At 49.4% G+C, this 25,307-nt stretch overlaps 1 protein-coding gene across 1 annotated transcript in view; it reads right to left on the bottom strand.

Annotated features, from left to right (window-relative positions):
* The window catches only part of ADCY5 (adenylate cyclase 5), a 148,451-nt gene that overhangs the window by 54,687 nt on the left and 68,457 nt on the right, over nt 1–25,307 (bottom strand). Inside the window, exons 3-4 of the mRNA XM_044920387.1 lie at nt 5,935–6,084; nt 1,414–1,535 (exon numbers count right to left, since the gene is read on the bottom strand). Of these exons, the coding sequence (XP_044776322.1) occupies nt 1,414–1,535; nt 5,935–6,084 (272 nt within the window). The remainder of the gene's footprint in view (nt 1–1,413; nt 1,536–5,934; nt 6,085–25,307) is intronic.

Raw genomic sequence — 25,307 nt, forward strand, 5'->3', positions numbered from 1 at the left:
GGTCAAAGAAGGCACTATATGAGCATAACTATTGTTGTGAGCAATTATTCCACCTCGTCGGGGCAGAGACGGGTGTGAGAATTTGGGAACCAACACGTCAGTGCGAGCTACCCAGTCCCGGGCCCTGCTTCCCTCTCTGAGCTCGGCTCGGCTCCTGAGCAGGCACGGGGGCTCAGCCGGCAGCAGCCTTCTTCCCGCCGCTGGCGACACTCTCCCTGCCTGACAGTGGAGCATGCGTGGGCTTCAGGGGGATTGGGGTACCCCAAAAACTGAGGACAAAAGTGTTGTTCAGGTAACCTTTTCCTCCCAAAGGCTTAGAGTCTATTTTGGACAGGACACACGGGCAGAACCAACAGTCTTGGATTCCGGGGCACACTTGGGGACTGGGCAATTCTGCCTAAATTCTGACGGTTCCTACGAGAAAACACAGTGCCCTCCCTCCCCACCCCCATGGCCATCAGCCTTGCCTTGAGTGGATGTATATTAGTGTGTGTGTGTACGTGCATGCACCATAATTTATATCATTCCACTTAATCCCTTTATGAAAATTCAGCCCAAGCCTCCAAAGGGTTCCCTCTCCACCGGCCTCAGAAGATTCGTGGGTGCCCGGGGAGAAAGTCATTCTCCCGAAGGCACACACAGCAGCTCCCTTTCGGGGCATGTGGGAGGATTAGTGAGCTCTCCGGGAGCCGTGCTGGATGAAGGCCTCTACCTCGCTCCACGTCCCCATGGAGCTCCGAAGCAGATTTTGCGCTCTATTAGGCGACATCTGTTCGCACATCCCTGCTGTCAGCAGCTTCTGTCTAGAGAAATGGCAACTGTGCAGTAGAAGGGGAATGGGCTTTGGGGCAGGCCGACCAGGATGCACCCCAGCTTTACCGCTCCCGGCTGAGTAACCCTGGGCGAGGGTCTTAGCCATTCTGAGCTCCATCTCTAAACAAGGGATGCTGATAAGGGTGCCCCCCTTGCAGGGTGGTCAGGAGGACTGACAACAAGGTAGGTAATGCCTAGTGCAGTGCCTAGCACACACTGGCTTAGAAGGCATGGAAGCTGCTAGATGATGACGAAGATTGAGACGATGATAGCGACATGTGGGTCCCCAGTCTGCTTTCTGTCTCCCTTGCTAGGCTAGGAGTTTCCCCGACAGCTGGTGCTATTGCTTTCTCCTTTCTCCTCCTTCCTTCTCTAGCTTTTCCCTGGGGCCTCCCCTCCCATCCCTCGATAATAATTCACTTCACCAACCTCGAGGGTGCCAGGCAGCCGGGGTGCCCCAGACAACACCCACCCCAAAGCCACAGGCCACCCTGTCAGGCTGTGCTCCCTTGGGAGGGAGCAAGGGGGGGGGGATTGTCGTCTCCCTGGGGGATCAGTCCTCCCTCCCACCCTGCCGTCGCCCCCCAGCCTCACTCCTACCTCACGTTGTCATGTTTCTGGATGTAAATCTTATGGAACATCATATCCTCCTGCTTGGCATTGATGTCTGCTTTCATCTCCATGGCAACATGACGGGGGAGGACAGACAGCAGGAGCCGCTCCTGGGGAGGGAAGCACACACTTTCATCACAGCTCCCTCCACCTGCCTGGCGGTCCCCCTTCCCTCCCCAGGCCGACTCCTCCGCGCCTGGGCTCCCCACCTACAGGGCCCTGGGGAACCCCACAGGCTGGCTTGAAATTCGAGGAGCTAACACTTATGTGAGGGTGGGGCTAGCATCATGCCCCCAGGGCTACTTGAACCCTTCTTCCTGGGAGACCGCCCGGGTTGTCTGTGCACATACTTGGGGAAGAGCACACCTGGTGAACCTATAGTACTGAGCCCCCTGGAATCCTGGATGTCACCTGAGACCATGTGTGACCGCGGGCAAATGACTGAACCTCTCTGAGCCTCAGCATCCTCCTCTTTAAATAGCAATGGAGCTGTTGAGAGCATTACATGAGATTCACTCGATTAGTCACCAAATATGTACTGAGCACCTACCATGTTCTGGGCATCATACTGGGGGCCCCGAGTTACAACTGTGGGACAGGCAAGGTTTCTCCTTCACAAAGCTCCCAGTCTCGTAGGGGTACGGGGTACGACAGGGCACGGCACAGGGGTGCCTGACCTCGGCTGGGGAGAATGGTGTGGTCAGGGAGGGCTTCATGGGGACCAGAAGGATGAGGTTGGGGGTGCTCCATTTCCACGTAGGGGACAGGAGCCCGGAGAAAGGGAAAGCACACGGACTCTGAGAACCCGAGAGAAGCGAAGACCTGTTGAAGAGGAGGTGGGAGAGAAGCAAGGAGAGGCGCCAGGGCTGCGCTGTGGAGGGGAGGGCCCCGACTTTGCCTCCCTTCCGCCTTCTTCCCCCGGGCCGGCCTGCTGCAAGAGGTCCAGCTGCGTCAGGAATGGGCAACCTTGCCCTGTGCCCTGACAGCCCACTACCCACACCAGGCGCTCTGCCAGGCTGGCTCACGGACTTCTCCCACCTGGGGTGGCTTCACCTGGCTGGCCCAGCCCTCCTCATTCTCCCTTCACTCGCCCACTAGATGCTGGGCCATCACCCATGCGGCCGTAAGACCCTGCTCCTGCATCTTTCTGGGTTCTCTCCCTCCTCCTGCGCGCCACACAGCACATCCCCACCTCTCTCCTCTTTCTGCTCACTCTCGCCCCTATGAGCGTGGTTCCCACCAGCACCTCTGCCCATCACCTCCTACTCCTTAGCCCTTGTCCAGGCTCCCGAGTCTCCAGCTGCCCCCGGGATGACTGGCCACTACTGCCTTGACACCACACCCCAAAACATGCTCACCTTCCCAGGTTTCCATTCCCCAGTGGCTCTTCAAGTTCCCTGCTTTGGCCCATGTCACCCCCATTCTCCTGGTCCAAGGTCAACACCCCGCCCTTGTAACTGCTTTTACTCTTCGGAACCTCCCCTCTGAGATTCATCCCTGTCCCCTCGGCCCCAGGCCCTGTCCAGCTCTGACCAAGTTCTGCGGATGCGGACTCTCGTCCTTCCTGTTCCATGTCCACCTCCGCTGCCTGGACAAAGTTCTCACCCGACTGTGGGATTCTGGCCATGCCGTCCCAGCCAGACAACCCCTCCTCAGCCCTCCTGGCTCCCTGTATGGCCCCAATCTCTCCAGTACATTGCCTTTGTCATGATACACCCCGGCTCAAAGGCCGCCAAAGCTTCCCTGGGTTCCACCAGCCACAACAAATGTGCATTCTTCTGGACCCAGTGAGCCCACGCCTCTTTATTTTCCACTACAACCCCATTCTACCCGCCCCCTTCCCATCCCTGGCCTGCTCCTGCCAACCCGGGCCTGGCTGCCATCCTTATCCTTCTGAAGCCCCTGTGTCCCAGCCTGCTGTCTCTGATCAACCTTCCACACAGCAAGCCAGTGAGTGACCTTTCTAAAACATACACCTGACCCCATCGCTGCCCTGCTAAAACCCTCCTATGCTTCCCGAAGCTTCCAGAACCAGCCCACAAGCCCAGCCTGGCCTCAAGATTTCCACAATCTGGCTCCCCGCTACCCCTCCCTGTGCCCAGCATGCCCTGAGCTCTGTTCCAGATACAGTGAACCGTGGGACACTTCCCAAGCTCCTGGCAGTGTTTCTTTGCCTTCGCACACAAGCTCCCCAGCTAGAAGCCCCATCCTCACATACTGCCGGAACCCTCCTTCAGGGCTCCCCCCTTCCCGGGGGGTAGGGTCCTGGCTCTGGCAGTGGCATCCCCTCACCACTCAGGGCCTTCCTTCTGAGTCCTTGATCACTCGTCGTGTCATGGTCTGTTAACAGGGTCTCCCTGTAGTGCGTGCAGTGAGACCCCCGAGGACGGAACTGTGTCATGTTCAGCTCCCCAGCTGACAGCCTCGGGCCTGGAAAACACTGCTAATCCACTGACAGTGCTCTCCATGGGTTAGCTCGGTCTCCCTGAGCATCTGTGGACATGGCCTTCAATGGCTATTTACTGAATTCTCAGTAAGCAGTTCTTGGTGACAGAAACACAAACTAAAATACAATTCTGTGGAAATACAGCACAGCTGGGGCAAAGTGCGCTATACACGGTTATATCCATGAGAGACCTTCCCATATTTATAACCACTTCTGGGGCTGAGGGTCAGAAGTGTGGGTGCGGATGGCTGGAGAACAGTTCTGAGTCCCACCATCAGGGGGCACCTCGGAGTGCCCCCCCAAGGACCCAAAAGCAGCACCTTCTGCAGAGGGCAGGGGAGGCCCAAGAGCTACTGGGAGCCTTTCCCCAGGAAGCACGCCTCCCCTCCCTGCTATCTTGGCTCAGAACATGGTAAAGCAAATGGATTTTCTCCCCGAAATCCCTGTGGGTTTGCTGGAATGTCCAGCCTGTCCAGGCCAGTGCAAGTAAACTGTAATGAGCTGTAAAATACGCATTTTACTGGAGAAGGAACAAGGCCCCCGAGTGACAGGGGATACTCCCTGACACAAAAAGGGAAGGACGGTATCCCAATCTCAGGCGAGAGATGCCAGGGCCTGAACTGGGACGAGAGAGGGGGCTCCTGAGGCACAGAGGGGCTTAGAGTAGGGTGCAGAAGGGCGCCAACCTTGTCAGAAAGACAGTGGGAAGACTAGGGGACACCGCTGAGAATGGGGTTCGCTCAAGAGTGAGACCAGGAGTTCAGACAGGGCCAACAGAATGCCTAGGGCAAGCCAGGCCTCTGACTGGACAGCATGAGCTGGGGACCTGGCCAGACACAAGGGCCACAGCAGCAGGGCTGGGCAGGAAGCAGGGATAGGCCAGGCGGCGACTGGGCTGGGAGGGGGTGTGCGGTGCTGGAGACACTGCAGAGCCTCACCCCCTTGCTCAGCCATCCCGACATGGCAGCCCATGTCATGTAACTCCTCAGGAGGCATCCAGATGGAGTCAGAGACCCTCTCACGTGTGGTCAGACTGCTGTGCACTTGGGGTGTCCACAGCATGCAGTCTGGGCAAGCGAGGAGGGTGCAGGGGACTAGCGCTGGCTAGGCCTTTGTCTTCCTTGTCCCCAAGCTCAAAGGCAGCAGGACTCCACTCATGTTTGTTGGGTAGGCGTGAACATGAGAGGAGAACCTGCTTTGGAGTAACTTCATCTCTAAGAGCCACACCTAGTCCAAGTTGAGTAGGGGCCCTGTCACCCTGCTGACCTGTCCACACTCTCCCCTGGGGTCACACAGCCCCATCTCTGGGGCTCCTATCTGTGAGCTATTCAGCTCCAGCCTGTGCCAGAGGCCCCAGACCTCATCTGGTTCACACACAGGAAAGGGCACAATGGTCCTGAACCCCAAACAGGATGCCGGGCAGCCAGGGAGGGAACCCTGACACAGCCCTCCGTCCTTTCCCTGCCCCCACCCATGAGAGCACACGGGGGCAGCTCCCTCTGCCCCAGCGCTCCCTACGAGAAACACTCCAAGTCTGTGGCCCCTGTGAATGGCTTACTTCCCTGCCCAAACGTTCTCTGAGAGTGAGGTTTAGGGTGAGACAGGACCATCAGCCTTTCTCTGAACCAACCAAACCCCAGAACTCGGCACAGGGAAAGTGCCTAGTGGGGGTGTCCCAGGGGCCGACAGCTCTACCTCTTCTCCTCTCTCCTGGGGAGCACCTTAATCCCAGATGGGAATGCTGAAGCTCTCGCCATTCCAACTCATCAGCCCAGGGTTTGGGTTGTGTGGCTTGTTTGCAGCCCACAGGCGAACACTGAGGAGGCAGGAGGCAAGCGCTGGGGTAGAACTTTCTCCAAAGTCTCCAGAGAGCATTCCCACAGAGCCAGAAATGCCAGGCTCCCTCCAGGGAAAACACTCCCTTCTGGCTGGGTCCCTGCCCAGGGAGGTGGGGCTGGGCAGCTACAAGGGGCACAGTTGGTGGGGTGGCAGGTAGCTGGGCTGAGGCTAGTCTGGAGCCTCTGCTCCCTGTAGCCATGCAAGGGCAGGAGGGCCTCACTCACCTGTTGCTGGTTCTCCCGTTGTGAGTGGAGTCGTGCCTGGATGCACTCCCGGGTCTCCTGGAAGGCCTGTCTCTGGGAGACCTCAGCTGGGTAGTGGGTGCAGACACCCACGATGTTGGTGCAGGAGAAAATGAGGACATTGGAGACAAGCTGCAGAGGGACAGATGAAGACACGGAGCTCAGGCCCAGAGTGGGCACCAGTCACTGGAGCCCGAACCCTGGCCCCTGGAGCCCCCGGCCCCCGGGTTAACACACATACACCCACCTGCAAGCAAACCAATGCCAAGGACACCCGCCCCTGGCTGGCCACAGGGAGTAGCCAAGCATAATAGGTCAGTCTCTCGGATGTCCTTGAAGCCCAGAGCTTGGCAGGTCTATGACAGGTTGTGGCCCTACGGAACTGAGTCTCTGAATAATCATACTGTGCATGCCCATGGCCCCAGAGATGAAAAGATCCGGCATACTGGTGAGGCTGTGAGGGAGCTGTGTACATGTTGGGGATGGCAGGGGCATGGCAAGGAAGGTTCCATAAGGGTCACAGGATTTCATTTTTTGAAAGTGTGATAGAGTCCAGCATAGGACTAAGGGCTGCCCTTTTGCAGAGAAGCCTGAGATGATTATTTTTATATTAGCTTATTATTCCCCAGGATCAACTGCAAAGAAGCAAGCAGTTGCTGGCTACCCATGAGATAGCCAGCATTGTGCTGAGTCCCCTGAGGACTGAGAGAAGGATAAGGTCCCTGGCCAGCAGGGGTCAGTGTCAACAGCGGGTCCCCGCTCCTCTTCCTGGACTTCCAATCCTTCTCTGCACCAGCACCGAAGCCCCCTGACAAGTCCGGCATACCAGCTGGTGAGTAGTCACTGTCGCCCTCTGCTCCGCACTCACGCCCTTCTCCGTGCCGACAGAGATGTGTGTGTGGAAAAATACTACTGTCTCTCAGGGCGCAGAGAGAAGGCTGGAATTCTTTGGAAATGAGTATTTACTGAAAAGCTAAGGGAAAACAGAACACAACACTACACACCCCACAAAAGCAAGTTTACACGGCACATCTCATATCCTGGCCAAGGAGCTGTTGAGACCAACCTTTTCTTGGCAGGTGCAGCTCCTGGGATATCTGGGTAAACTGACACTAGTCCTGCCCTTGCCTCAGGCCACACAGAACAGAAGACACGCAAAGATGTACAGGCTTCTAGGACTCCATCACTCCCTCCCAAAACTTAGTTCTTAGTCTCAAAGACAGAAGGGAACCCCGATTGACCCCCGGCACCTTCTGCTGTAGCTCCTGAAGCCTTCTGAGACTTCAGCACCTGGCAGTGACCTGGCAGACAGCCCCACACACTCTTCTTCCAGGGGCCTCTTTGTCTCTGGAACCTAGAGACTCTGCATTCAGGTCTGCGTTCCACCTGAAGGCCTTCCCCCACCCTAGTATGACCTCCACCCAGGGTCCTCAGCCAGCCTAGGCCTGGAGGTCACGTGGGCCCCATGCTGGATGTGGTGCCATGCTTCCCCGGAGATATCCTATACCGTGACTGTCCCAATCCATGAACAGAAAGAGACTGTCTTTCCCATCCCAAAGTCCTGCTCTCTCCTTGGGTGCACAATAAATTCTGGTTTCCTGGCCAAAGGACACCGTGAGCTCCCCTCAAGCACCTCCAGGATACCTTCCAGATGCTTCCTGGATGTGCCTCCAGGGAAGGGGCAAACTCAGATTACCAGCTCCACCAACTCTAATGATGACTCATAACTCCCCCAAACCTGACTCCAACCCCATCCACCTCAGAATTGTCATTTCATGTAAAAACATGGCAGAGAAAAACACAACCTACTCATCATAAGGAAAGAAAGCCCCTGCTGTACCAAGCTTGCAATCCAGGTGAAGAGATAAGTGGTCAAGACCGACAGAGAACCAGCAATACGAAGCAGAAACAGCCTCACGCCAACCAAGAGAGAGAGGAGGAAATCATGGGGAGGCAAGAGAAGAACTCCTGGGCAGGCCATGGCACACTGGCCCTGGGCTGGGGGCATAGTTGGCAAGTCTGGCAGGCATGGGAAAGGGTATACCTGGAAAGAGTATCCATGACGCTCAGGTTTGTGAGGTACTCGGGGTCCCCGAATAAATAACTCAGGCTCTATGATCCTGAGGGGAAGTCCACAGAGAAGATAGAGCTGCAAAGGCAGACCAGAGCCAGACTGAAGGGGCATTTGAATGTCAGGTTGAGGAGGCCTGGCACAATCCTTACACAATAGGAGCATGAAGGACTACTGAAGGAAAGAACAGCAGGATGAGCACACAGCTTCAGGAAGACTCATCAGGGGCAGGAGTAGCATAGGGAGTAGGAGACAGGTCAGGAGGCTGCCACAGAAGCCCAAAGACCTACATGAGGCCGGGGCCAGGCAAGGCAGAGCTGACTCAGAAGGAAGAGCCTCAAAGACCAGGGGGATAAGGTTCAGAAAGAAATAGACTGTGGCCTACAGTAGTAACCAATGCGAGTGACCAATGCCACAAGCCTCCAGGAAGCCACTGGGGCCCACTGAGAGATAGGTAAGGAGAGAGAATGAGATGAGGAGGTGAAGGCTGAAGGAGCAATCTTCAGGGAATGCTGGAAAATGTTCTAGTTAGGGGATATATTTTGAAAAGAGAGGAAGGTGCCAGATGACTAAAAACAGGAAAAACTGGGAAGGAAAAGATGACGAGCTACCCTCAGATAGGATAACATATCATGATAATGCAACATGGCCAAATGGGGTTTATCCCAGGAATGGAAGGCTGGTTCAACTTTGAAAAATCAATGTAATTCACCATATTAACAGACTGAATAGAAAAACCATATGGTTATTTCAATAGTTACTGAAAAAGTGTATGAAAAAATTCAACATCAAGGCAAGATTAAAAAAGAAAAACTCAACAAATTAGGAATGGAAGAGACACTCCTCAAACTGATCAATGGCATATACAAAAACCTACAGCTAACATCATACTTAATAGAGAAAGACTAAATGTTTCTGTTAAGACCAGGAACAAAGTAAGGTCGACCCCTTCCTCACTTTTATTCAGCATGGTACTGGAGGTTCTAGACTATGCAATAAGACAAGAAAAAGAAATAAAAGGCATACAGATTGGAAAGGAAAAAATAAAACTGTCTTTTTGTCACCTGCATGCAGGTGACGTGCAGAAAATCCCCCCAAATTCTACAAAACAGCTACCAGAATTAATAAGCAAGTTTAAAAATACGAGAATACAAGATCACAGGATACTAGTTCAATATATAAAAAGCAACTGTATTTCTATATGTAAGCAATAAATAATCTGACATGAAATTTTTGAAGTACCATTTAAATATCACCAAAGTTATGAAATATTTGTGTATAAACCTAACAAAAAACACACAAACCTGTTCACTGAATACTATAAAACACTGATGAAAGAAAAAAAAAAAAAAAGACCCGAATAAATGGATATACCATATTCATATATTTGGAAAACTCAATATTGTTCAGATGTCAATTCTCTCCAAACTGATGTAGAGATGCAACACAATCATAATCAAAATCCAAGCAGGATTTTTTTTTAAAGATTTTATTTATTTATTTGACAGAGAGAGAGACAGCGAGAGCAGGAACACAAGCAGGGGGAGTGGGAGAGGGAGAAGCAGGCTTCCCGCTGAGCAGGGAGCCCAATGTGGGACTCGATCCCAGGACCCTGGGATCATGACCTGAGCTGAAGGCAGATGCTTAATGACTGAGCCACCCAGGTGTCCCCAAGCAGGATTTTTAAAAAGATATTAACAAGCTGAGTCTATGATTTATATGAAAAAGCAAAATAACTAGAATAGCCAAAATTATTTTGAAAAAGATGAACCAGTTGGAAGACTCCTACTACTCAATTTCAAGACTTACTATTAAGCTACAGGAATTAAGACAGTGCAGTGCTAGCATAAGGATAGAAATACAGATTAATGGAATAAAGTTGAGAGTCCAGAAATAAACCCTTCCATTTATGGTTAGTTGATACCTGACAATGGTACCAAGACAATTGAATGGAGAAAGAATATTCTTTTCAGCAAATGATGCTAGGATAACTTTATACCTACAAGTAAAATAGTGAAGTTGGATCCCCTACCTCACACCATATATAAAATTAACTCAAAGTGGATCAGAGACCTCAATGTAAGAGCTATAGCAATAAAACTCAGAAGAAAACATAAAAGTAAATCTTCATGACCTGGGATTAAGCAATGATTTCTTAGTTGTGACACCAAAAGCACAAATGCAAAAAAAAAAAAAAAAAGATAAATTACACTTCACCAAAATTAAAAACTTTTGCTCTTTGAAAGACACCAAGAAAGTAAAAAGAAAACCATCAATGGGAGAAAATATCTACAAATCATAGATCATACTTTTATTTTTTTGCAAATACATAATGGCAACTAAAGAAAGGAGAATCTTTTCAACAAATGGTGCCAGAAAATTTGGCTATGCATATGACTAGCTCAAACCTCACAAAATACATAAAAATTTACTCAAAATGGTTCACAGGCCCAAATGCAAAACCTGAAACTATTAAACTTTCATAGGAAAACATAGGACTTTGGGTTACACAGAGATTTCTCATATACATCAGCAAAATTATGATCCAAGAAATGATAAATTAAGGGGTGCCTGGGTGGCTCAGTCGTTAAGTGTCTGCCTTCGGCTCAGGTCGTGATCCCAGGGTCCTGGGATGGAGCCCCGCATCAGGCTCCCTGCTCAGCTGGAAGCCTGCTTCTCCCTCTCCCACTCCCCCTGCTTGTGTTCCCTCTCTCGCTGTGTCTCTCTGTCAAATAAATAAATAAAATCTTTATTTAAAAAAAAGAAATGATAAAGTGATAAATTAGACATCATCAAAAATAAGAACATTTGTCTTCCAAAGACACTGTTAAGATAACAAAAAGACAAGCCACAGAATGGGAAAAATTATTTGTAAATCACATATCTGATAAAAAGACTTGTACCCAGAATTCATAAAGAACTCTCAAAGGTCAACAATAAGAAAACAACCCACTTTTTAAAAGAGCAAAAGAGGGGTGCCTGGGTGGCTCAGATGGTTAAGCATCCGCCTTCAGCTCAGGTCATGATCCCAGGGTCCTGGAATCGAGCCCCACATCAGGCTCCCTGCTCAGCAGGGAGCCTGCTTCTCCCTTTCCCTCTGCCTCTGCCTCTCCCCCTGCTTGTGCTGTCTCTGCCTCTCTCTCTCTCTCTCAAATGAATAAATAAAATCTTATTTAAAAAATAAAAAATAAAAGAGCAAAAGATCTGAATAGATAATCATCAAAGATGTAAAGATGACGAATAAGCACATAGAAAGATGCTGAAAATCATTAGCCATTACGGAAATGCAAATTTTTAAAAACAATGAGATACTACTCAGCACTATTAGAGCGGCTAAAATAAAATGACAAAATGAAAAGAAAAAAGAACTGCCAACACGGATACTGGTAGGAAGGTGGACCACCTAGAACTCTCACACCTTGCTATGAGAAATAAAAAATGGTAGAGCCACTTAAGAAAACAGTTTGGCAATCTCTCATAAAGTTAAACACATACTTACCCTATGACCAGCAACCTCAATCCTAGATATTTGCCCAAATGAAATGAGAAGTTATGTTCACCCTAAAATCTGTGCCGGAATGTTTACGGAGTATGATTCATCTCTAAAATGGAGCGATCTAGTGATAACACACAACAACGTGGATGAGTCTCAAATACAGAATGCTGAGTGAAAGGAGCCACACTCGAAAGGCCATATGATTGCATTTACATGGCATTCTGGAAAAGGCAAAACTATAGGTACTGCAAACAGACCAGGGGTTACCAGGGAGAGGCTGACTGCAAGGGGCAGCAGGAAGAAATCTTTCTGGGCGACAGAACTGTCCCCTATCTTCACTGCGGTCGTGGTTACACATCTGTACGCCCCTGTCAAACCCACAGAACTGTATACCAGTAAGGGTGAAGTCTACTGCTTGTAAATTAGACTTTAAAAAAAAGAACGGGAGTAAGATGTGGGAGGGACTAAAAGAGAGAATGTGAACGGCAGCCGGACTGAGAAAAAGCAGCCTTTCCTCTCACTGAGGCCAGAAAGAGGGGCCAGAGTCTATTTCAGGACATGACCCCCAAGGTAATTATCAACTGGCCGCTGGAGCATCTCAGTCCTAATCCTCCTGGCCTCTCCTGCTGTAATCTGACTCCTACTGAAGCCAGAAGGCCAATAGCAACAGACGGTGCAAATCCAGGTAAAATGATGCCCAGTAACCCAATAGGGGTCCAAACAGCTTTGCTTAGCTTAGTGTGTCTCCGTGTTCCCCTCTCTCATTCACTAAACACAAAACGGGGTGAGCAGTTACAGGGTGCTGGGGTGTGAGACAGGGGTCTTGGGCCAGGTCATTGGGAAGGGTTTTCAGCAAATTTCACTCGAGAGTGAACAAGTAAGAGATAAATATGTTTGTTACACACACACACACACACACATCACTCACCAAAAGAGCAGAAATCTGTGCCCTGGTTCTCATAGATGCTAAGGCTTCTGTGCAGACACTAATGCGGTGAATGAAGAGGAGGCATCAGTCAGCAGGGCAGCAAGGCCTAATTAAGGGTTTGTTGGTTTTCCTTGCGTGGACCTTGAGGGACATATCTAACCACAAGGAACATGTGCCCAGCTGTGCGTGTGTGTGTGTGCACCACACACACCAGGTAGAGTAATAAGGAGACTAACAATACAGCAAACCTCAGCCCGGGGATTCGCCTCAGCATCTGCTTTAAAACAAGCCCAGCAGATGGTGTGGGTCCAGGTAGTCTCAGGACCACACCGGGAGAAACCCTCGCTTAGAGAGGAATGTCTGGAATTCCAGTCTCCGCATGGAAACCCAGGGGAGATGCCTATGAATATTTACCACTCTGGCGGCCATGATGGCGGTATTTCTAAAACCCCAGCACTTTTGGAAACCCAATCTCTCGCTGCCTGCAGGCTGCAGGTTTGATTTGGCCCAGGGTGAAGCTACGGTGCAGCGCCTGCTCGTGGAGGCTGAAAGAGGTTCCAGCAGCGGGGCCTTGGGCACTGCAAACAATACCGCCTCTCTGACTTTGTAAGAGGCTCCCCGGGCTTGCTACTTGCCACTCCTGGGAAAGGCAGAAGGCAAAGAGGGATGAGGAACGAACAGGTTTGGAATCAAAGGAAATGAGCTGGAGAAGACCCTCTCACAACCTGCTATCAGGCATGGCTTCTGTCCTGGACAAGTCAGCTTGCTTCTTGCACTGCGATTCATAGGGTGTAGCTGGTGGTGGCGACAGTGGCAGAGATAAGGAATCAGAATACCCCAGGGAACCAGATTTGGTGATGGGGGTGGGGGGTGAGGTGTTCAGTTACATGTGAATTACGGATAAATAACAAAATTTTTTTTCTAGTGTAAGTATGTCCCATGCAATATTTGGAACATACTTATACTAAAAAATTATTTGTTATCTGAAATTGAAATTTAACCATATTTTACCTGGCAATCCTAGGAGGGAGCCTTTTCAAACCCGCCCTCCCCCAACTCTGACAACTCTCTCCCCCTTGGCAGGGCCCGAGGACTTTGGGGGTGACCCAGCTCCCACTCCACCCTACTCCTTCTTCCAGACCCTTCCCTACCCTCTGCGGATCCTGCACAAACAGACCACAGTGCTTTCTCTTCACATCGAAGTCTGAAATCCCCTCAATTGAAGGCAAGCCAAAGCTGGGATCTGATTTTCCAAATCCACCCATCTGGCCACAAGGGTCTAGACCACATCTGGGCTCCTGGGGCTGAGGACCAGCTCCCCACTGCTCTGGGTATTAGGAAGAGAAGAAAGTTCCTCTCCTGGGACCCAAGCCCTAAAGACAGGCACAGCCCCTCCTGTTCTAGTCCTTTTTTCTATTTGCAAACATACAAAACTAGCAACCAAATCCCAAATAAAAGGAGCTGACAAGCCTGACAGGAGTTTCTTCCGCCTGCCCCAGATTTCATTTGTTCTATACGGTGCCGGTGGGAAGCTCGGGGGACCTCAGTGGAATCCTATTATGATACAAAATACAATAAATCAAGGAAGGATAATCTTAAATTATATACTCTTGGAAGTCACATCAGCTTGGTTCCTTGTGCACTGCACTGTGCTCAATGAGGTGTTAAATGGCTTTTTAAAAATATTACATATTTTTAACTTTTTAAAAAATCATAGTGATGCCTCTTAAAAATTTGTCCCTTACAAAGAATAAAGACTGCTCTATGCTTTTTTGGTGCTCAAAGCTGCATTATCTCGGCTTAGGGGCTTTCATGATGAGATTCTCTTTCATGGAGATAGTTGGTTTATCTCAATGGCTCTGGGCAAACAAGACCAGGCTCTCTGCTGTCTTCATTCCCATGGGATCCTGCCCAGAAGGCACCCCCTCTTCTCCATTCCAGTGAGGATCCAGTTGCTCAGGGCTTGTCAATCTCTCCTGCTCTATGTCAGAGATCCCCATATCACATCATGACACCTCCTGCCCAAAAGCGTGCCATGACTCCCTATCATCAGTAAGATAAAGCCTCAGTCTCTGCGCTGGCACTAAGACTCCACAAGCCCCATTACCGGCCATACATTCCCCTTCTCATCTCCTACCCCAACCACACGGGCTACCCACTGTCTCTGGAAAATACCAATCTATAATATGATTCTCAAAGTATAATGTTTATTTAATACAATTTCGCTGTTACTACATGCAAGGCATAAAATGTTAACCAATCAATAATTAGCATCTGTTTAATCCATTTTTAGGAAAGACAAAATAGACTAAAACGTGAAGAAAGACAAGTATCTAGAAACAATCGGGTGCATCAATTTACAGCTTTAAAACACTTTCCACATGCACTGTTGCACTGCCTCCTCATCACGTCCTTCTGAGCTAAGCTAGCTGGGTGGCATCACCGCTCTTTCGCTAATGAAGACGCCAAGGCTCGAGGCAGGAACCCTGTCCGCAGCTACACAGCACAGTGGCAAAGCTAAATCATAGATTCTCATTCCAAGTGCAGAGCTCATCCTACTCTACTAGACTAAGCTGTTATTTATCCCAACCTAATTTAGGTCTACTTTGGCTTTACTCTATTTAATAAAGGAACACTCGACTTTCTTTCCCTCTCGCCCCAGGTGCCCCAGGCCTTCCTCATAGATCCTGGCCACATAAAATGCTGCTAATTAGGGACCTGCCCCCAGCCACATCCTCCAAAACTCGCTCTCTTCAAGGAACCACCACTGTGGGTGAGAAAGGTCCACCCTGTACCTCGGGGAGGTCAAGCCTTTCTCTAGTACAGCTTCCCTTAATTACCTTTGCATTGAGATATAATTTCTATGCCATACAATTCACCCTTTTGAAGTACATAATTCAGTAGTTTTTAGTGTATTCTCAAGATTATGCAACCTTCACCATTAACTAATTCCAGAGCATTTCAACATCCCCAAAAGAAATCCCACACCCATTAATCACTGCTTACTTCCCATCTGCACCACGACCCCCAGCTCCTGTCAGCCCCTAATTTACTTTCTGTCTCGATGGATTTGCTTATGCTGGACCCTTCATAGAAACAGAAGCATATAATAGGTAGTCTGCTTGTCCATCTACTTTCACTTAGCGTAATACTTTCAAGATCCATCTCTGTATCAGTTCTACATTCTTTTATGGCCAGATGATATTCCATAGAACGGATAAACCCCATTTTGTTTCTTTATCCATCAGTTACGGGCATTTAGGTTGTGTTGCTATGAACATTCATGTGCAAGCTCTTGCACAGATGTATGCTTTCAGTTCTCTTGGGTCTATATACATAAGAGTGAAACTGTTAGATGTTCTAGACTGAATGTTTATGTCCCCTCGCCCCCAAATTCATACGTTAAAATCCTCACCTCCAATGAGATGGCATTAGGAGGTGGGGCTTTGGGGAGCTGATCAGGTCAAGAGGGTGAAATTAGTAAATGGGATTCACGCACTTATAAAAGAGATCTCAGGGGCGCCTGGGTGGCTCAGCCGGTTGAGCGTCTGCCTTCAGCTCAGCTCATGATCCCAGGGTCCTGGGATGGAGCCCCACTTTGGGCTCCCTGCTCAGTGGGGAGTCTGCTTCTCCCTCTCCCTCTGCCCCTCCCCCTGCTCATGCTCTCTTTCTCTCTCTCAAATAAATAAATAAAATCTTAAAAAAAGGGTGGGGGAGAGATCTTAAAGAGCTCCCTCTAACGCCCCTTCCACCTTGTGAGGACACAGTGGGAAGATAGCCATCTATGAGCCAGGCAGTGGGTTCTCAGCAGACACTGAATCTACTGGTGCCTTGAACTTGACTTGCCAGCACCCAGAACTGTGAGAAATAAATGTTTATTGGCTATGCCACGTGGCTTATGGTATTTTGTTATGGCAGCCCAAATGGACTAAGATGCTGGGTCACATGGTTAAGTCTACATGAAACATTTTGAGGAACTGCCCTACTGTTCCAAAGTGGCCGAGCCATTTTCTACGCCAACCAGAAGTATATGGGGGTTCTGGTTCCTCACATCCTCCCCAATGCTTGTTTTTGTACATCTTTTTGATTACAGCCATCCTAGTGGGAGTAAGGCAGTATCTCATTGTGGTTTAGATTTCCTTAAATTTTAAAGCAAATAGTGACAATAGTAAGTGAGATAGTTTGTTCTGTAACTCAAATAGCTGTGCCTTTAGAGAGAGATAGTCACACTGGACATTTTATGTTTGTCATCTTTGGTTACGTATTCCTAGGAAGACCCCAAACGTTGTATACGCATTTGAACAAGAAACAACAGCTTTCACAGAACAGTACTCACTTGAGCAGGATATCCTCTGAATGCACGCAACAAACACTGACCGAGTACCCAGCACAGAGCACTGTTCGGGGTCTGGGAAAGCTCATCACTGGCCACCCGGCCCCTGGCCCCCAGGACTGCAAGTCTGGTGACGGAGTCAGGCACGTGCCCAGAAGAGCTGAGAGGACCCCATGCTACAGGCTGTGCAATCTGCAACTCCAAGTTAGTTTCACAGACACTCAGTTTGCAAAAAATATGGCAGCGGAGACAACAGTCTTAATATGAAGTGTTTTCTAAATTAACAAGAAATAAGTAGAACAGAAAAATCAGTAACGTAGATGAACAAGCTATTCAAAGAAGTAAAACTCCAAATGACTGACAAATGCAGTACATGAAAAAAATGTAAAACCTCACTAGCAAACCAAGAAATACAAATGAAAACAATATTTGCCTATTAAACTAGCAATGCTTTTTTCATGGTAATCATATTAGCAAAAATGCAACAGAACAGATACCTTCTATCCATCAGTGGGTATGAGAATTGGTACCACTCTCTTCAGGAAACCAATTTGGGAATATGGATGAAGAGCCTTAAAAATATTCATACTCGGGGCGCCTGGGTGGCTCAGTCATTAAGCGTCTGCCTTCGGCTCAGGTCATGATCCCAGGGTTCTGGGATCGAGCCCCATATCGGGCTCCCTGCTCCGCAGGAAGCCTGCTTCTCCCCTTCCCACTCCCCCTGCTTGTGTTCCCTCTCTTGCTGTCTCTCTCTCTGTTAAATAAATAAATAAAATCTTTAGAAAAAAATGATCATACTCTTCCCTCGTGCATTGTTGGTGGGAATGCAAACTGGTGCAACCACTATGTAAAACAGTAAGCAGGTTCCTCAAAAAAATTAAAAATAGAAATGCCATATGATCCAGTAATTCCACTACTGAGTATTTACACCCCCAAAAAACAAAAACACGAATTCAAAAAGACATATGTACCGCTCTGTTTATTGCAGCATTATTTACAAAAGCCAAGATCGGAAAGCAACCCAAGTGTCCACGGACAGATGAATGGATAAAGAAGATGTGGTATATATCTACAATGGAATATTACTCAGCCATAAAAAGAATGAAATCTTAATATTTGCAACATGGATGGATCTAGAGGGTATCATGCTAAGTGAAATAAGCCAGTCAGAGAAAGACATATACCATATGATTTCACTTATATGCAGAATCTAAAAACCAAATGAACACACAAACAGACAAACCAGAAACAGACCCATATACAGAGAACAAACTGATGGTTGCCAAAAGTGGGGCGTGGGGAGGGACGGGCCAAATGGCTTCAGAGGAGTGGGAGGTATGGGCTTCCAGTTACGGAATGAGTAAGTCACAGGGATGAAAAGTATAGCATGAGCTATAGACATGAGACAATTGTATTATAATAACGTGGTGACAGACGGGAGCTACACTTGTGAGCACAGCATAGTATAGACTTGTCCAATCACTATGTTGTACATCTGAAACTAATGTAACATTCTGTGTCAACTGTACCTCAGTTAAAAAATAACATGCTTATAGTCTTTGACCCACAGGTCAGTCCCCTCCACGGATTATCTGCTACACAGAATCTCACTGGCCTGGACAGGGCTTTATATGCAAGGATGATTAGAAAATTTAACATGAGGAACAGAAATGTTGAACTGGAGAAGAGTTAGGAAAATGATGGTGTTTCAGTACCCTGAAATATGTCATGACCTCTACAATGTTTTATTTGAAGAAGATTGAACATCACGGGGAAATTTTCAAAATCTAATGTCAAGTGGGAAAGGAAGAGAATACAGAATTCCATATTCAACATGATCCCAATCTAAAAATATGTTATGTGTCAACAGTGGTAGAATGTCTCTAGGTGGCAGCAGGATTATAAGTATTTTTTCAGACCTTTTTCTTTAGACCACTGAACACTTTCCAACTTTTATATGTACTACTCTTAAAAGACAAAAATGATAAATTGATATTAAAAAGGAAAAAAATACATGCTTTTACTGTGAGCAGGGCAGGCTGCAGAAACTTCTCAGCTAATAGAGGAGATAAGAATCCAAATGGGCCTGCAAAACCAGGCCAAATAAGCCAAATGGGAAAAGAGATTCAAGTCAGAAAAAGAAGTCATTTGAGGGGCACCTGGGTGGCTCAGTCAGTTAAGCATCTGCCTTCAGCTCAGGTCATGATCCCAGGGTCCCGGGATCGAGTTCCACATCAGGCTTGCTGCTCAGCGGGGAGTCTGCTTCTCCCTTTCCCTCTGCCTCTCCCCCTGCTTGTGCTCTCTCTCTCTCTCATCCTCTCTCAAATAAGTAAATAAAATCTTTGAAAAAAAGAAAAGAAAAGAAAAGAAGTCATTTGAGGCAGTGGGGACCAGGAAGGCTTTATGGAGAGGGCTCTGCAGATGGAACTCACAGTGTGGGCAAGATCCAGGCATCCAGGTGGCAGAAACCACATGAATTAAGGAGTGGAGGGACTTCAAAGGGTGCAAGGCTGCCTGGGGAAACCCAGGAAGTCAATGCTGACTGGAACAGAACAAGCAAAGGGGAACTGGCAAGAGAGGCAGTGGGGTTCACGGCTACATAGCAAAGGATATCCACGTTCGGATAAGGAGGTGGCACATGACCCAGGAAGCATTAAAACTCTTGGTGGTTGCATTTCCGAAACAAAAAAGTATACTAAATTTTCAATTTTTAATATGTGCATTCATTAAAGAAAATTTCAATTTACTGCCCAACACAACCAGTGTTAACTGGTGCATTCCTCTTCCTTTTTTAATCTACTCAACAGTTTTTTGTTTTCATGAAGCTGTGATCTTCCTGTTTATAATTTAGTATCCTGCTTTTTTCACTAACATTATAACATGTCTATCCTCCCGTTATTACAACTTCTAATGCTGCAGCCTTTCAGTAGGAAAATGTGATCAGAGCTGCACTTTGGGAATATTAATTTCATGGCTGGGAAGCAGGCGGCAAAGAGGAAGGTGCTAGAAGTAAAGAGGCCAAACAGAGAGCTGGGCAAATGGCACAGATGAGAAGGACCAGAGCCCGAGGGAGACAAGAGGCCCTTCAAAGGGAAAGGGGAGCAGTGTTCAGGATATCCCAAGCAAGCATCTCAGAGGGGTGAGGCTCCAGGGGGAAGGGAAGGGGCTTTGGTTCTTAATCCATGCAGGGGAAATCCAGTGAGGGACTGGTTTCAGGGTGGCCAGAATGAGTAAGACAGTGTCATAAAAGCTAAATGGAAGGGAGAGATTCAAGCAAGCAAGAACTAGAGAGCCCACAGTCAGGTGCTGTGGGAGAGGCTGAAGAGATAAAGAGGAATCCAAGGTTGTCAGGGGTCCCACAGGTGACCTCTGAGAAAGATCAGGCAGAGGAGGAGTCCAGACCGCAAGGGTGTAAGTCATAAGGGGTGGTGAGGATGACAATAGTGAAGGTGGCTCTTTCTCAGGGTGCTTACAAGAAAGGGTGGGTTACAGCTTGGGTGGATACAGCATGGAGCAGAAGGAGAGGCAGGAGAACCCAGTTCATCCAAAGGCAGAGGGACAGAGGACTAAAGAGGCAAAGGACAGAACTCCACTGAATAGCAGGGCAGTCACCAGCCACGGTGGCCAACGAGCCATGGCAGCCACCAGCCACGGGGGCCACGAGCCACCAAAAATCTCCTCCAAAAATCACCCCCCAAGTTCCCCCACGTGGCTAGTCTGAACTGAGATGTGCTGTCAGTATAAAACTCACACCAGAGTTTGAAAGAATGTTTTATATTAATTACATGTTGGTAGGATATTCTGGATATACTGGGTGAAAAAAAAAAGATATTGCTAAAATTAGTTTCATCTGTGTTTTTTGTTGTTTTTCTTTTTTAATTTTTTGGCTACTGGAAAAATTAAAATTACATATGTGGCTCTCATTATACTCCTGTTGAACAGCACGGCTGGCTGTAGAACAAAGGGGGGCAAATCAAGAGGGACCTGGAACCCGCCATCATCACGGGCTGATTTGCAGAACATCAAACTGGTGTTTGGGAAAACTGAACAGTCAGTGAATCTACCTAGAGCCCCACCTTTGGGCCTCAGACAGACTGGCCTTCCTTCCTGCCCTTTAGGGGGTCATTTTCCCAAGGCTCAGAGTCATTCCTCTGCCGGGCTCAGAACTCACTTTGGATGGCACACTGCACAGCATCCACTCCCTCTGGCTTTGGGGAGCATAACATGTAAAGGAGAAAAGGGAAGGGGTGTGTGGGGCCGAGGCTCACCCATAAGACCCCAAGGGACAGGAAGGTCTCGGATGTGAGCCCAGGTATAGACTGAAGCAGCAGGACTATCTAGCATGTCAACTTCTCTAGCATGTCATGAAACTTGGGGGCTTTGGGAGAACAGACAGATCTAAAACCATGGGGAGAAGGGGCAGCCTAGGAGCAATGAGTCAATGTCTGGAGGCAGCACAGTGTAGAGAAGGGACTGGGGACTTAGGAAGCTAACTTCCCATTCTGGATATGCAAAAAAAAAAAAAAGAAGAAGAAGAAAAAAATTATGTGTGTATATATAAAACTAGAGAGGCAGTGGGTGAAGGCCAAGGTCTCTGCCACCTGGGACAATCCAGGAGTAGCCACAGCCTGAGTCTCTGGCTGCTCAGGCAGGATCCTTGTCCTGACCATACTACCATGAATGGAGAGGCCATTCACAGGATGTTCTGAGAAATCCCCTATTTCAAATATTCTGTTCCCAGTTCTCCTGAAATACAATGGAATGCTCAACAGTGCAGCATATAGACAGCTGGTTACAGCTGGAAGTCCTATGAAGGTCTCCCTTCTGACCCATGCAGGATCCATGGGGAATCCCAGGGAAAGCTGGAGTCCTTCAGAATCCGTCAGGCAATGGCCTCCCCACCCACCAAGGTGCGGGGATCACATGTATAAAGCGGTGTGGAAATGCAGATACATTCCCACCCAAACCAAAGCAAGGACACAAGCTGGGGTGGAGGGAACAGGGGTGAAAGAGAGGCTGGCCTGGCGGGAGTGCCTCGGAAAGCCTTTCTAGAGAAACTAGGTGGTGGGTCTGCTCACCCATAAGCAGCTTCTCATGCAGTTCTCTCATCTCCGGGGTAAGGAAGAGTTTGCTTTGTGGCCTGGCAAGAAGTTCTGTGGGCTAGCAGTTTATTTATAATCCAGTGCAAGTGAAATTTCTCTCCTCCAAAAATCTCATCTTGGAGAACAATTATCCAACACCCCCCAAGTTCCCCCACCCCTCAACTTCCTCCTCCCCCTTCCAGGAAAGTCAGACAGGCTTTCATTGTTCCAGGTGAATGGTGGTGACATAAGAGGATGATGCCAGGCTGTGTAGGTGGAGGGAAGGGGCTGACAAAATGCTGGAATCGGATTCAGGGGGGAGAGAAAAGAGCACCACCAAACAACAGATTTCTGCTTTCCACCCTGCACAGGTGAGGGGCGGGCTTTCCCCGTGCCTCTCCACCCACGAACCTCCTCCCTCCCTCCAGGCCTCACCTCCAGGGCCCATTTTAGGTCTGCTGAATTTGGAAGGAAAACAGGAAAGCTCAAGAGAAAGTGAAACCTCCATTACCCTGCTTACCTAACCTTGACTTGGTAGCGCAACATGCTCTGGGGCTGTGTCGGTCTGGGTGGAAGGCCCAGGCACCCCGCGCGTGCCCCAGGGCAGAGAGGTGCCCTGGCGCTGCTCAAGACAGGTGCCCCAGCAGGGATTCAGGGGGCCCCGGAGGCTACCCCACACACTGCCTGCAGAGAAAGGCAGGGAGCAACAATGGGCGGAGCACAGTGCTGGAAGTCGGGGGGACCGGGGGCTAGCCTTGTGACTTTGGGCAAGTCACAGCACCTACTGGGATCTCAAAGCCGTCATCTCTAAAATGGGAGTGAAGGTCACTAGCTAATAGATACCGGTACAAACACGCTCCCCACGTAAAGACCCGTAGCCAGGCTGGCCATGCTGTGAGTGGCTTGGCGCCCTGAGAACTGGCTGAAAGCCCCGTGGGGCTGGCCAGGCCTCCTCTGGCTCCGTAGCATGTCCTCCTCCTCCTCCGGGACGGGACGGGGCTGACACACAGCAGGCACTCATAAATGCTTGCTACGTGAATAAATGGATGAAAAGGAAGCTGAGGGCTGCCGGGCTCTCTCAAGGCCTTGAATATTCCAGCTCACCTGAGAAGACAGTCCGGGCCCCCAGCAGTCTTTGCTTCAGACACTGAGCACACAGCCCAAGGCAGGGGATGGGGGGGTACAGGACCCCCATCCACAAGGCTGCCAAGGCCTGAGTCAGAATTAAACGAAACGCAGATGACACAGCAAAAGACGGACAAACATAGCACTGACTGCCGCAGCACCAAAGGCCTAGAGGTGGTTTCCAGCAGGGAGATGAGCCATGAGGCAAGTCTGTGTGTCCCTGCGAGTGGGGTGCAAGCTCGGTGGGGCTGGGAACTGGATCTGGGTGTAGTGTTGGGGAGTCCCTTCCTGGCTGGCTGACCATGGCTCTGTCCCTGGGAAATCCCCAGAGGCCGAGCCTGTGAGGGGAGAAATAACGTGGAAATGGCGTTGTGGTAAGGCTGGGTGAACAGAGAAGGACCTGGATTACGGCAGGCCCAGCCCTTCTCCTCCCTGGCTCGGCTACCTCCGCAAGTCCTCTTGGGGCCCAGGAAGTTTCTTCTTACGTAAAACAGGAGAAGTGACCCCCTGACTCCCAGCTGCTTCCCAAGGGCCCTGACATCCTGGGAGCCCTCTCTGTGGTGTGACCCAGCGTATCAGAGAGAAAACCAAGAGTTGGCCCCGGTCCAGTTGCCACTCATTCCCAGCCATCCTGCTAACAAGCGGCAGGAAGGGCGCCTAGGGCTGGCACTGAGGCCATGAGGTATGAGGAGTTAGAGGTAAGTCTTCCCCAGGGCCAAGGGAAACATATCCTGGGCGCCGAGGGGTGAGCCATTAAACTCAGCCATTACCGGTACATGCCTATAAAAAGCACCCCGTAGGATGGGTGTGGCAGACATTCATTTGCAGACTGCCCTCCCCACCCCTACCCTCCAGAAACATAATCTCAGCTTGAGGTCCACCTGGTGAGCTCTAGATTATCACACTACCACCTCTTACCACATCCCTTTGGAGTAGATCACTGATATTAATTTTTTATTTTAAAAATCCATTTTTTTAAAGGCTATAGCAGAGACTGGTTGTGGTCTACCTAAATTCATTCTCCCTTTCTTCCAAAACACCACCCAAGTAGCTGGGCACGCAGCTGCTCAGATCAAAGGGGTGTGAGTGGAAGCGATGTGTACGACTCTCCGTAATCAGACCTAGACCAGCACCTTTTAGCACTTTCTTCCGGACCGGAACATGGACAGGCTCCAAACCCAGCTCTGACCAAACAGATGGGGATAACGTCCTTGTAGATGAGAACAACCCCACAGAACTAGACCAGGTCACTTCGACTCTAATTACCTAAGAAAGAAACCCATCTCCTTAAAGCCACTGTATCTTGGCGTCTCTGTGTTATACAGCTTAGCATAACACAAGGTTATACTAAGGTTATACTAAGGTTAGTTGTTACCTCAACTAACAGAACAGCAAACAGCAGAGGTTTCTAGATCTGAGCATCCAACGGCAGCCTGAGCCCATCCTGCCTCCTCCTCTCCTAATACTTGCTCCAGTGCAGAAGGGAGAAGCCACGACACGCAGAGTGCGTAAGATGAAGGAAGGCAGGATGGGGTTGGAAGTGTGAACACAGGAAGGCCACTTGAGAAACGGTGGACGGTTTCTGAGGTAGTGGTCCTGACAAGAGCTGGGCCAGAGCCCAGACGCCAGAGCAGAGACAAAGCAGACAGAGTGGCTGGGCTCTCAAGGGCAGAAGGAGGTGTAGTGGCCGCACTCGGCGAGCTGGGAAACAGAGGCCCAGAGGGACGAAGGAGCAGGCTCTGCGTTATCTCAAGGAGGTGAAGCACAGCATGGGGAAAGTACGCGGGAGCTGGTGTCCGAAGACCTGGGTTCAGGTCTCAGCTCAGTTACTTATCAGATGAGTGGTGTTCACGGAGTAACGTCCCCTAGTCAGCCCGAGACTCTTCTACAAAATAAGGATGTACTATCTACTTCTCAGGTCCTGTTGATAAACTAAATAGGGCAATAATATAAAATGTCCAAAAAGCAGTTATCTTCCAGTGCCTAACTGGGTTTAGATACAGTGAAAGCAAGAAACCGAGAACCCCAACCAATCTATCCCCAGTCCCTGAGGGTAGTAGGGAGGGGAAGGACATCGATTGGTATTTGTCAAGTGTCTTGAAGCCCCAGGAACGCTGCTGGGTGGCTATTCCCAGAGCATCTCCCAGGGAGGGTGACACATGACCAGACCTGCGGGGGTTCTGAGGCATTGTGCACCTGCCACCCAGGCTCAGAGGATGGGCAGGGCTGGGGGCAAAACTGCTGTTCCCACGCCTCTTGGGCAGCACCTCATGGGTTCCACCCATGAGGAGAAGAGGCCTCCAAAGATAGGGACCGCCCCT

This window comes from Neomonachus schauinslandi, chromosome 1, assembly GCF_002201575.2.
Source record: "Neomonachus schauinslandi chromosome 1, ASM220157v2, whole genome shotgun sequence".
Lineage (NCBI taxonomy): Eukaryota > Metazoa > Chordata > Mammalia > Carnivora > Phocidae > Neomonachus > Neomonachus schauinslandi.